The sequence below is a fragment of the Argentina silus genome (genome assembly GCF_951799395.1).
Source record: "Argentina silus genome assembly, chromosome: 12".
In the NCBI taxonomy this organism is placed as follows: domain Eukaryota; kingdom Metazoa; phylum Chordata; class Actinopteri; order Argentiniformes; family Argentinidae; genus Argentina; species Argentina silus.
Genome location: NC_139666.1, coordinates 12,117,094 through 12,130,638, shown reverse-complemented (window position 1 = coordinate 12,130,638; position 13,545 = coordinate 12,117,094). Strand labels below are relative to the sequence as shown.

General features: G+C 42.0%; 1 protein-coding gene across 1 annotated transcript in view; it reads left to right on the top strand.

Annotated features, from left to right (window-relative positions):
- Nucleotides 1–769: 769 nt before the first annotated feature.
- The window catches only part of pde11a (phosphodiesterase 11a), a gene marked incomplete at its 5' end in the record, with an annotated part of 30,810 nt that continues 18,034 nt past the window's right edge, over nucleotides 770–13,545 (top strand). The window contains 5 exons of the mRNA XM_083681661.1: nucleotides 770–1,552; nucleotides 2,758–2,916; nucleotides 10,995–11,084; nucleotides 11,877–12,017; nucleotides 12,206–12,270. Of these exons, the coding sequence (XP_083537787.1) occupies nucleotides 770–1,552; nucleotides 2,758–2,916; nucleotides 10,995–11,084; nucleotides 11,877–12,017; nucleotides 12,206–12,270 (1,238 nt within the window). The remainder of the gene's footprint in view (nucleotides 1,553–2,757; nucleotides 2,917–10,994; nucleotides 11,085–11,876; nucleotides 12,018–12,205; nucleotides 12,271–13,545) is intronic.

Genomic DNA, 13,545 nt, shown 5'->3' with positions numbered 1-13,545 from the left:
GCGCTTTTCCAGCACCATCAATTCCCACCAGAGGCCACTATTATCACACGGTGTATGAGGCTGCTGTATATAGTCGAGTAAGATTGTACTATGATGTGCCTTATATGGTGGAAATGAATTCGACAGGCAATTATTTCACGCTTGCAATATTGATTTATAAACATATCATTGCTGACTAATGGATCTCTTGAATTGTGCAGATATGGGATATTTAATATTATTCCCAATGATATTTAATATCTATCAATTTAGCTCACGAAACGGTAGACGTTTTTAAAAGTTGCAAACCTTCTCTTACCGTGCAGTTTCGATATGCCTATGTGAATGCGTTCATATGACGAAGTCGGGTGTCGAGCGGATCCAACCTTAGCCATAGCCAACGTCATTTGCGCGCAGGAGATGCACGCTGGTGGTGATGCGCGGAGCCACTGACAGTGTACCCTGTAATATGAGGAACACCCGAAGTGCGTGAGTGTATCATTAATTGCATTCAATCCTTGATTCATCCAATTGAGTTAGCTTATATGATTTGAAATAGGTGTAATTCTGATTTTGGAAATACATCGTTGCGCACGATGTCTCCATCCTAATTGCGTAGCCTACGCGACTCAAGATGAAGAGCTCCAGCAGAGTTTCGCTCGGAATGGATTGTTGGAAGTTGTGGTTACAATGGTTTCTTTACTTGTGATACTCAGATAAACATTATAAATGACATTTCCCTGTGCAATTCTAAGGATTTGGTTTACTGAGGACAATCATAAGATCAGACATGGCAGTGTCGAATATGGTCTTCTCTGACGTAGAAAGTTTTTTGGACAAGCATCCCGAGTTGTTTGAGGACTACCTGAACCGAAAAGGGAAGCATAGTATGGTGGAAAAATGGCTCAAGAATCACCAGGCCAGTAAAACACCAGTAAGTATCCCCGCAGAGCCGGAGAAGACAAATGCCTGTAAGGACAGTTGGGCGAGCAAAGGCGATGGTCTGCACAGGCGAGCCTCACAGAAGGAACTGCGGAAAACGTTCGCCAGGTCCAAGGCTATCAATGCGAACAGGACATATGATGAGCAGGTCAATTACCGGGCTCAGGAGCCGCTGACAAGTATGAGAAGGAGAGCTCTGCTGAGGAAAGCCAGCTCTCTGCCTCCAACCACTGCCCACATCCTGAGCGCGCTCCTGGAGTCACGAGTGAACATACCCCAGTACCCATCCACTGCTGTTGATTTCAAATATTATCTTAAAGAACACAACGAAAGAGAGTTTTTCCTGGAACTGGTAAAAGACATATCTAACGACTTGGATATAACTAGCCTCAGCTACAAAATCCTGGTTTTTGTATGTATTATGGTCGATGCAGACCGCTGTTCCTTATTCTTAGTGGAGGGCACAGCTAATAAGAAGACATTGGTATCAAAATTCTTTGATGTTCATGCAGGTATCACAATTTTACCCTCTCTACGTAACTCGGATGAAGTTCAGGTTCCATGGGGGAAAGGGATCATTGGATATGTTGCTGAGCATGGAGAGACCGTCAATATCCCCGATGCCTATCAGGTGTGTGTGTGTGTGTGTGTGTGTGTGTGTGTGTGTGTGTGTGTGTGTGTGTGTGTGTGTGTGTGTGAGAGAGAGAGAGAGAGAGAGAGAGAGAGAGAGGGAGACACACAGAGAGAGAGAGATGGAGATTCAGTCAGACTGTTTTGATTTGATAAAAGTACCATAGTCCCCTGAATCAGTTACAATCATACACACACCACCCTCACACAAATAAAGGTTTTATGATCCCAATACGGAACAGAAGATCAGAAGATCAGAAGTTCATTCGTATAAATTAGCATATCCCTAGCTTTGATTCAAAAGATTGTTCGTGCTAGATGAATATCCATCCATTTCAATTATGATATTGTATAGCCTATATATTATTGCAACAGTACATTCCAACTCCACATAAGTTAAATTACAATATACAAATATATTATATGCAATATAATATTATAAGTTAAAAGAGGAAATGATGATCAATGTCACAGTGGTTATAAGTAGGCTACAGTAGATAATATTCAGAATTTAAAAGCATAATTTCGTAAATCAAGTTTCTTTCATATGATTTTAGGACAAGAGCAATGGAATGAAAGAGCTATTTTGTCCCTCAATAGCGACACCAGATTTCCCATCTCCTCTCCAGTGTTCCCCATTGGCATAATATTGTAGCACACTTAGTGCTTAGTTCTCCACTGATATGCAAGCAAGCACAATCTCTGTTTGCCCCACAGGCAGTGCTATTTCATTTATTATGGTTTGATTAGTCAACAGAAATTGGTCTCACAGCAGACATTCTCTGCTGTAAAGAAATTATTTCATTTTGACCAAATTAAGGTATTTTAATAACAAAGTGTGTGTTTGTGGTGCCACTGAATCTATGAAGCTAGTTGCACCAGAGATGACAGTGGAGTGGACTACTGTCAAGCTCCAAGGACCTCATGTTGTTGTTATTGACTGAGCAGTTAGTCGCCTTGATCAACTGATGCACAACCCAGTCTTCAAACAACAGATGCACAACTCATACACAGACTTGCAATCTGTGTTTAAAAAATGTGATTGTGTAACGAAGTAAACACTTTTGTTAGGCTTTTGCCATTCAAAGATTTATTAATGAAGACCGTAAAAGCAATATTTTAAAGTTAGATGTAAAATATCACATTAATTTTCAAACTAGCATTCATATTGTGCATTTATGTTAATCCATCTTCCATTCATTGCAGGACCGTCGTTTCAGTGAGGAAATTGACAAGCTGACAGGGTACAAGACCAAGTCACTCCTGTGCATGCCCATTCACAACAGTGACGGGGAGATCATCGGAGTCGCTCAGGCCATCAACAAAAGCCCAGGAGGGGCTCTCTTCACTGAGGATGATGAGAAGGTAACAGCAGTTTGTAAACAAATCTATAGAGATATGATGAGTTCCATTATCAATACTCAGTTGTGAGCGGCCATAACAGAGGTTGTTAATGAGAGAATGCCAGTTGCTTGCTGAAGTAGTCGTTGATTGTCTTTCTCGTTATGTCACACATTCTAATTTAGTAAATATCCACTTATTCTGAGTCCACACATGAAGTATACAATTACATGTTAGAACTGGATGTCTAGCTCCTGTTTAAAATGGTACGCCTCCATTTTCTATGCAACATCCCATATCCTTTTTATAGCATCCCAGAACCAATTAGTTCAATGAGGTACAAACCAAAGAGAAGTGATATCTGAACCGTGTTATTAAGGCCACTTATAGAGACCATAGACTATTGCTCATATGTGAATCACTTGATATGAACTGAGAAATGCATCAAAGCCATCCAGGCCACACATTTTGTACTTTCTTAATCAAGCTGTTGTCCAGCTGTTGAAATATAATGAAGTGGAATGAATATACGTAGACCTTTATTATGATTTTAAAATACGGATCTATGCATTTCAGGCTGGGATAAAAGTTTTCTAGTTCAAGCAAATGGCTAGGATTAAAATAACAGCTCAATCCTTCACCCTCATCATACTGGAGTTAAATTGGCGCATTTTCTCAGTGCGGTCAATAGCTGTTGTTTGGCAAGGGTTGCAGGGGTGTCATCCTCATGACGTTCCACGTTGTAAAGCACTGGAGTCTGTGATTGGTCATGTGTTTTATAATTACCTGAGAATTAATGTCTGTGTGCAAAACTAATTGGTTTCCTGGTGATTTATCTGACAGAAAGGAGACTTGGCCTGCCATGCTTTTATTAAAATGAAGCAAAACAGTCTTTCATTAACTTGCATGACAAGACAAATTGACGGAAGTGTTTATAAATAGAACGTAGTCAGTTTTGCAGTATTTAGTGACACTGAAGTAATCCAAATATCAATGACAGCTGGCCACTTGTGCTCATTGAATGTGGAAATTAAATAGCTACAGTACAGAGGTACACTGCCCCCTACTACTGATGGCATTCACAGTGAAATTATATGAAATTAAAAATCATCACACTAATATTCATTTACACTAATATTTGTCACTACGTTGTCCAGAGGTACATGCTGTATATCCCAAAGTGAATTACCACCGGGGTGATAGCAAGTTGTTTGTGGACACACATAGGCGTTGGGAGTGTTACTGGTTTGTCTTGACATTGTGAATTGGCTCAAGCTGTAAGCAGATAAGCCGAGCTGGCATTTGCGACGAAGACAAAGACACAAACGTCTCTCTGTGAATGAAAATAATAAGCCAAAGCAGTGGGCGGGGGGCTGGCATTGATCTTTCTGATGGGGATCTGCTGATGCCTAATGAGCTATTATTTGGCACAGTTACTCATTTAGCTCACTACACAGTCTCAGAGAGGCATAACGAGCACTGCTATACTTACGCACTTCAAACCCTTCCACAGCCAGGCAGTCCTGTGATGTGTCTGAAAGTTATGCAATGTAGGGGCAGATTTTCAAGGCTCACGCTGTCTTGTTTCATCAATACATGTTTTTAACCCTGGTGGATCTGGAAAGAAATCACTGTGAGAGAAAATGTGAAGGAATTTCTCAAAAGAAAATATATATATATATTGACATGATAGCATCACGCAGTTTCTGCAGATTTGTTGGCTGCACATCCATGATGCGAATCTCCCGCACATCCCAAAGGTGCTCTATTGGATTGAGATCTGGTGACTGTGGAGGCCATTGGAGTACAGTGAACTCATTGTCATGTTCAAGAAACCAGTTTCAGATGATGTGAGCTTTGTGACATGGCGCGTTATCCTGCTGGAAGTAGCCATCAGAAGATGGGTACACTGTGGTCATAAAGGGATGGACATAGTCAGCAACAATACTCAGGTAGGCTGTGGCGTTTAAACGATGCTAAATTGGTACCAGGAAAATATTCTGACCCTACCATCTGAATGTCGCAGCAGAAATCAAGACTCATCAGACCAGGCAATGCTCTTCCAATCTTCTATTGTCCAATTTTGGTGAGCTCGTGTGAATTGTAGCCTCAGTTTCCTGTTCTTAACTGACAGGAGTGGCACCCGGTGTGGTCTTCTGCTGCTGTAGCCCATCTGCTCCAAGGTTCGACGTGTTGTGCGTTCAGAGATGGTCTTCTGCATACCTTGGTTGTAACAAGTGGTTATTTGAGTTACTGTTGCCTTTCTATCATCTCAAACCAGTCTGGCCATTCTCCTCTGACCTCTGGCATCAACAAGGCATTTTCATCCAGAGAACTGCTGCTCACTGGATATTTTTTCTTTTTCGGACCATTCTCTGTAAACCCTAGAGATGGTTGTGCGTGAAAATCCCAGTATATCAGCAGTTCCTGAAATACTCAGACCAGCCCGTCTGGCACCAACAAACATGCTATGTTCAAAGTCGCTTAAATCACCTTTCTTCCCCATTCTGATGCTCGGTTTGAACTTCAGCAGGTTGTCTTAACCATGTCTACATGCCTAAATGCATTGAGTTGCTGCCATGTGATTGGCTGATTAGATATTTGCGTTAACGAGCAGTTGAACAGGTGTACCTAATAAAGTGGCCGGTGAGTGTGTGTGTATATATTTATATATATGTATATATGTGTATATATATATATATTAGATGTTTTGAATGTTTACCTTTGACTGCAAGCCCTTTATTACAGATTTATAATGAAAGAAATCCACTGTGTATAATGGATGGAAATGACTAACAGTTTTTTTTCAGTGTGTTTTCAGCATGTTTCACATTGCATTAGCATCACGCTAATGCACGGGATGGCTACAGCTGAATTAGTAATGAAATGTTAGCATCTGAGGAAGGGAATAAGCTGCATGCTGCAATTTCCTACTCACAGATGATGCAATGCTTTTATCAAAAGACCTTCCAGAATGAAACGTACGAATTGTACTTTTTAGAACAGAACATTTATTTTCGCTAGGTAATACTGTAAATCCACACGACTATGTGGACGACGATATATTTGGTTTTAGATACAGACTTCCATCTGTGTAACAGAATACTGCTCCATCAAGGAATAGTTAAACATATTATATGTCTATGGTCTTAAATGCCACACTCTAAATTGTGTTATGTTGATTCCCTGCAGGATTAGAGTCCTTTAGGGAGCTAGGATAATGGTCTAACTCATGCATAATTGTATTTATAATCTCATTATCTTTATTTGAGGAATACACAGTTTCTCATATGCAAATAAGTTGACCTCTAGATGCAGTTTCTGGTCCTTGCATTATTATATCGTCTTTGTTTAGTATTTCATGCTGATACAGTGGAGTGCCACTGAAAAAAAATCCCAGTAGAGTGTTAAGTCTTTAAACTCACTGATTTTAAGGTTCATTTTCACTGCTAGTTCACTCAACACAACTTAGGAGTGTCAAGTGTCTACAAGTTTATTCTCTTTATCGCCCAAATGTTTCTGAAAATACAGTTTCAACACCTGTGAATAGATTGAGCAGCCAAAAGGCATCTCTCTCCACACTCTCTAATTTCTGTCCCCACTCCGCCACATTGCCTGTCAAATTGAGTTGAAGCAATACTGTAATAACCACTTTCGGACAATTTCTCAGCGTAAATAAGCAGAGAAAGTAGAGAGAATCCGATTTCTCAGTGGTGCCATGGACTGATGCTCCAAAATTGAGGTTTGAAAACACAAACCAAAATACAATCCTCTAGGTTATCGAGACACAGTCTTGTCTCTCTGGATGGAATAGCACCAGTGGGTACAATCAATGATTGGCCTTTTTCTATTTGCAATACAATTTATTTTCTGACATCCTCATACAAATATAATCTATGGCTCTCACATTGCTAGCATGGAATCTCATTCAGTATTAACTGAGATCAAGTCAGACCGTCAGTCAGACAGATATCAATGTCCTATATCACTGACCCATACAGCTGATATTTCACCATGGGTTCCTTCTGTCTACAACACTACCCCTTTATGATTGTGAACAACTTTAGAGTGGGAGCCTTCTTGTTACGTCTACACACCACCTTGGAAGTACATTGATGTGACTCCATGCCGATACTGACACCATACGAGGCCTTGCCCCGTCCTTCCCTGTCCTCTACCCTGGCTGAATGAAATCTAAATGAAAAACCTCTTAAAATGATTGAGGCTGTCTGGTATCCGTGGCATGAGTCCTGCCCGGATATTGCTCACATTTGGGCTTAAAGGTGGCATAATGGAATGCCATTGAGACATGACAGCAAGAATCATGTGAGCCCCACACAGACAGACTTGTTTTGCTGCCTGACAGCTGTCAAAGCGTCCAATGGTGCCGCTCGACTGTGCCTCGTCGGACAGCCATCAGTGACACAGAGCAGGAAATGATGCTCTGTTCTTTTGATTGGCTGCACTCATGTTGAACTGATGTTGAAATGATGTACTGTGGCTCGCTGCCCAGGGAGCAGACCCTTGGAGGAAATCAGAGTAATTAGAGCCAATTTGGGCTTGAAGTGACGATCATTATAGAGGGTTAGGCCTGTAACCTTTCATCAAATGCCCTCTTTCTCATCTGTTGACTTTCCCTTTTTCCCAGGAGGGGAATGTCAGTGATTCAGGCTTCTCTGTGGTCTTCAAGGTTAGCTGTTTGACTGTAGGGCTGTAAAGCCTCTTCAAAATGTTCATATTGACATTTCAAATGTGTTGACATTGTGAGAAGCATGTTGCATTGCATTTACATGAGTAACAGTGTTTTGAATGTTGCCTTGGACATTACATCTACTGACAGTTATACAGTTATATAGTATTTATGTAAACAATGTACTGTAAGTGCTACACCACAAGGTCTCACATAGATAAAGCTTTCTTCTGTTATTATACACCTATCATTTAGAGCTGATGTTTGTTTTTCCCTAGAAGGACAGGTTTCTCAGTCGTCAGCTTGTAGAACATGTAGAAACCACTAAGGAGTCACTACAGTTTAACGGCTCTCTTTTGTCTACTGGAATTAAGTTCCATAAAGAACCAGAGCACTGAGGAGCAATATACTGTACTGTATGTGTGAAAAGATTTAAAACTATCTTGACATTATTGGGCTGATGCAACACCCACGGTTCCACAGTCAACGCGACCTCAGACTGCATTGCTTCATTGCAAAGTACAGTTTTGTAATCATTCTTTGTTTTGGTATGTACAGTGTGTACATGTATTTAACATTGCTTGTGATTTGAGTAAAATAAGTTCACTACTAATTGTATTATATATTATATTATAATATTTAGTTATAGCTAGCTGAAGGCTCCATTAAATATGTTAAAGAATGTAAAACATTCCCACATTTGTATTGACTGTCATGTGGTGGCATCAGAAAGCATGTTTCAACAAATGAGCAATGGCCTGTGTGAAGAATTAGCCACTCAGTGCTGATAGAGTGTTTTGTGAAAGTAGGCCACAGAGACGGCATGCTCCCGTTGCACCACAGTCAGTAGACGCCCATAAAAGGGTACGGAACCCTCTCTGATGGCATTCACAGGAGCCAAACATATGGCCCAGAGGAAACAGGATCATTAATTTTCACCTGATCTGTGAAGTGTCTGGAATTATTCATAGACTAATTGAATAACAAAGAGCCAGCTGCATTGTGAAATTTGTCTCGGTGTGGATTCCTCTTTCATAAATATTTGATGTCACCTCCGTAAAGAGCAATCACAGTTAAATGCATCTGAAAAAGTGCTACATGCTCTGCTGACGCAAGTTAGAGGGACCCGTGTGACATCAGAGAGAAATGGGAGACTGCGTACTGGAAAAGTAGATGCAGCCCTGCAAGAGTATTGTCATAACAACAATGGTCTCATAACATACCATGTGTGAATAGAATGCATACAATCCTGGCTAGTCGATTAATGAAACTGGATGCAGTAGCTTGACTGGAGCACTGTAGCTCGAATAACCATTGAGATCATTAACACCGTAACACTGTCACGTCCCATTGGTTTATTAAGAAATAACAGAGGTTAAAGCCACAGTCTGGTGTTGGGTCCTAAGGCCTCTGCCAGTTAGTTTCATTATTAAACCACTCTTTACTGGTCAGCTCTCTGGTCTCTAGGCAAAAGGCTCTTATTTGTAATGCAGCCTTGTATAATGGCCTGCCTGACAGAATCTAATTAGAGCGACCAATGCTTTCCTTGAGTTTGCCTGTTCCTTATACGGGGAGATCCATAGCTGGGTCCCCGATGTCCTGCTAGCTAATGAATCTGATCCTGCTGGGTCTATTGACGGCTGCAGCCTTATCTGGAAGATCATTATTAAAGAATGCTATCGGACAGCAGAAACAGAGGCTTATGTATGTTGTAGTTACTTCGCCTCATCTTTTTCCATTTGCGAAAATATATTGTATAATGTTTGTGAAAGGATGCGCAGTGTCTACTGTAGGTGGTAACACCATATTTCAACAGCTCCTACATTCACCAACAACAGCTGAATGACCATCTATCAACATGTCAATAACATGTTGTTACTAGAGCAGTTATAGTGTAACGACACAGATATAAGACTTATGTACAATGACCACGCCGATTGTTGAATCACCCTGGACAGCTGAATGTGCAGTATGTTTTGAGGTTGTGACCAATGAAGAAGACAGAGGTGATTGGTGTAGATATGCATGTTGTTGTACAAAGTATTGACCTATGGGAAATGTGTAGAATACATCATAACCTGCATTTCACATGGACAATGGACACAAAGTCACAAATATACCTTGCAGGATTGTCTGGATGACATCTGTAGCTGCCAGAGAAGTGTCATAGTTTCTCCCTCCCATAATGCTGTCTATGCCCCATTGTTTACCTTATCAGTCATTGAAATATTAGCTTTGTCCAGCTGGAGCAGGTGCTACAGTATCACTGGTCACAGCTGAGTAACTCCCCATACATGTATTGTTCTAGGGTTCCTGGCCCGGTCAGGCTAATGGCACGACCAACCTAAGTGAGTTAGTCTAGTTGTACGGACCTCATTGGTTGATGAAGCAGCAGCCAGAAGCAAAAGCTAGATAAGTAAACAATAGGCCTCGGCTGTAAGGGAAAGCAGAGCCGTAATGCGATTGATCCCTCGTCAAAGGGCACTGGTGTCTCAGATGAGACCACATGGTCTTGGAGTCATATACACACCTATAGACCTGATCCTTCTCCTAAGTCATGGAGGGATCTGATACCACAGCAGTCCACACAAATACCAGCAACAGCCCCCTCTCATTCTACATCTATGTACTCTTGTATTCATGTGCCTTAGAGAATTGTTGTGCATATTGGGCCAACAGCACCAGAGGAAATAGGATTTCTGACAGCAAATAGTTGATTATATTTTCATAACACGCTAATTAACCCTAGTCATTAAGAATTGTATAGAGAGTGGACCTCGATTTGTTTACAGTAAGGGAAAAACGAGGAATAGAATATGAAATCATTTATGGAATTCATGTTATCACCTTGAGGCGTAGTGGGTCAAACCATTCAGTCAAACGGGGAAATGTCAACTGAATTGATTTATTTGTCTTGGCAAGTAAATGATGCTGATGAAAGGCCATTCTTTATTCAGTCCATTTCTCAAAGGCTCGCTTTCTCCCAGCGTGCTACGAGATTATTACTCTGCACACAGCTAGGTTGTCTTTGCATGTCCCAGGAGTACAACTGGCCACAGTAACAATAAATGTCATTTTGAAACAAAACAGTTTCTCTGTGAATGTTTGAAGATAGTGACATTTATGACCACAACAAAACAGCTCACTTCATTGTTTAGACTGAAAAGACTTTGAATAGAATATAGCCTACCACTCACTACTTTCACACTGACTATTCTTACCTAAACATCCAACACCTTCTCCTGACCTTGGACGATTGAGCAGTAACTTTGTTCCTCTGAATCTATTCACTGAATACTGAGGAGTCTGGGAGTTGGAGTGCAGCCTTTGAAACACTGAACCCTTTGTTGCTGGGTTGATCCCAGTGAGGCCAGGGTTGAGTCTGTCAACTGTCTGTCTGGTGTGTCCACAGGTGCTACAGATGTACCTGCCCTTCTGTGGGATCGCCATCAGCAATGCACAGCTCTTCGCCGCCTCCAGGCAGGAGTACAACAGGAGCAGGGTAAGAGCCGTCCACGGCTGGGGTTGGGGGTTTGGAGTTTGACAGTATCCCAACTCCCCTACCTCCCCTTAGATCAGTCCTTCCTCCCTCTCTCCAGCTCTCCTCCCCCCCTGTTGCTGACAGTGAGGCTGGGTATCGATCCCCAGCAGCCCACTTGCTGCCACTGCAGTAGGGATCAGGGAGCTGTATGGTGTGGATGTGGTGTGGTGTGGTGTGATATGCAGCTCTGTACTGGCCCTCTCCTCTCCTCAGGAGGGGGGATGGGGGATGGGGGATGGGGGATGAGGGATGGGGGATGGGGGATCCAGTGGAGGTCTGGGGTGTAAATCTCACAAGAGGCGTCTAGAGAGGCTCTAATGCATGTCACACATTGATCTGTGATGAGGGAGAACATAATGAGAACAGAGATCAGGGAGAAGAAGAGAGATGGAGAAGAGGAGAGATGATGAGAGGGGAGGGAGGGAGAGAGAGAGATTCTCCATTACTTACTGCTTTATGTTCTCTGTTGTGTTTTATTGGATTGACATCACTTTAGATGAAGTGCCTAATCTACTTTTATTGGGGAATGGTTTCCTGTTATATTACCCTGGTATATATTGTCCCTTTATGTATTTGGAATAATGATGATTCTGCTAATAGCTCTATGAAGTGAAACAACTCCATTTAAAGAGCCTTGAGTGTTACTTGCTGAAAGGTGGATTATTTAGTGTGTCTTGCAGTGGCTAGTTTGTCCAGACAGGCAGTGAGTTATGTTGACACTAATGTCTTTGTTTCTTGGCGGTGTGTGTGCAGTCGCTCCTGGAGGTTGTCAATGACCTGTTTGAGGAACAGACAGACCTGGAGAAGATAGTGAGGAAGATCATGCACCGCGCCCAGACGCTTCTGAAGTGTGAGCGCTGCTCCGTCCAGCTGCTGGAGGACATTGAGTCACCGGTATGCTCTCTCTTTTTCTCTCTCTCTTACTCTCTTTCTCTTTCTATCTCACCCCCTTCTCTCTCTCTCTCTCTCTCTCTCCCTCTCCTTGAGGGTGAGCGAAGTTACAGTCTGATTTAATAGATTGATCTCTATACTTGATGAATAGTGACTCCATCTAAGCGTTGTTTTCCTTTTACATCCCACAGGTGGTGAAATTCACCAAGTCGTTCGAGCTGCTGTCTCCAAAGTGCAGTGCTGACAAGGAGAGCAGGTAACTCCTGGGCATAAATCCTCCAAAAAATAGTCGTAGAATAGTAGTAGAATTGTCCCTATCTGGGATTCAGTGAGTAGGCAAGGTCATGGGTAATTGTTCTCAGAGAGTAGAGATGGCAGTTAGAACACTTACGCACACACTCTTACATACTAATCTTGCATGGTGACACTTTCACAAGGTGAAACGATAAATATAAAATAAAAGCCATGGCCAATATCTTTGTTTTGTATGCATCCATATGCACCCATATAACATGTAACCACTTCTCCTCCTCATCTTCTCCAAAATATGTCTTGATTACTCATCAAATTATCCTTGGTTTAAATAACACCACTTCATGACAAATGAGGATTTGCAATTTATAGAGTAAAAAAAAATCTAATCTATCTTGTCTTTTTAAACCTCTGACGTTGTCCCCTCAGGGGTTTCATGCATGGCTCTGCATAGTTAATGCAGCTCTCTCTCCCTCACGTAAATATTCCCATCTCCCTCCGCTGCTGACGTCAAGCCTTCCGCCGAATTATCACAGCTCCGCCTTTCCTCTACGCCACCGGTGCACCTGCAGTTCCTGTGCAGAGCCTCAGCTGACTAGTTAGAGGCTCCAACTGAGAGGAACTCTCCGGAGGCCTCTTTCTCTCTGTGAAACTTTGTAAAAAAAAAAAAAAAAAAGGAAAAACAATGTGAGGATTAATATTGCGGATGTGCTGTGGAAGTAATATGCTGATTGTGAATGGAAGGCAGTGCTGTAGGAGCCCTCCTTAATTGGGTTTTGGTGCTTCTCTCCCCCGCTAGGCATAGTTCAGGGGAGGGAGGGAGGCAGAATACTGTGTGGGTTGTTTCTGGATGAAAAACACCACCAAAAGGATGACAAATTATCCCCCAGTCCAGCGCAAGCTACGACTGACATGCCCACTTCAAGGCTGCAGTGATAACCGCAGCAGTAATTAAAAAAGCATCATAGCAGAATAATATAGTAATCAGTGAAATGTCAGGCTGCATGGCTGGCCAGTTCAGGCTTCTGTGATGGGAGAGACCCATCACCTATGATTGGTGTTGCTCTTATCATGTGGAGTGCACGCCGGTCAGACAAATGACCATATCCTGATTCCCAAGTTGTAAAGTAAACAAAACTCATAACCAAGTCAAAAGGAATACGTGTTTATGACGATGGCACATTCCAAAAGGTTCCTCTTGGCAAAGAGGGTTATGCAAGATTTATGTGTTTAATTAAGTGAATAAATCTGACGTCAAAGGCACAGGATTTTTAATGCT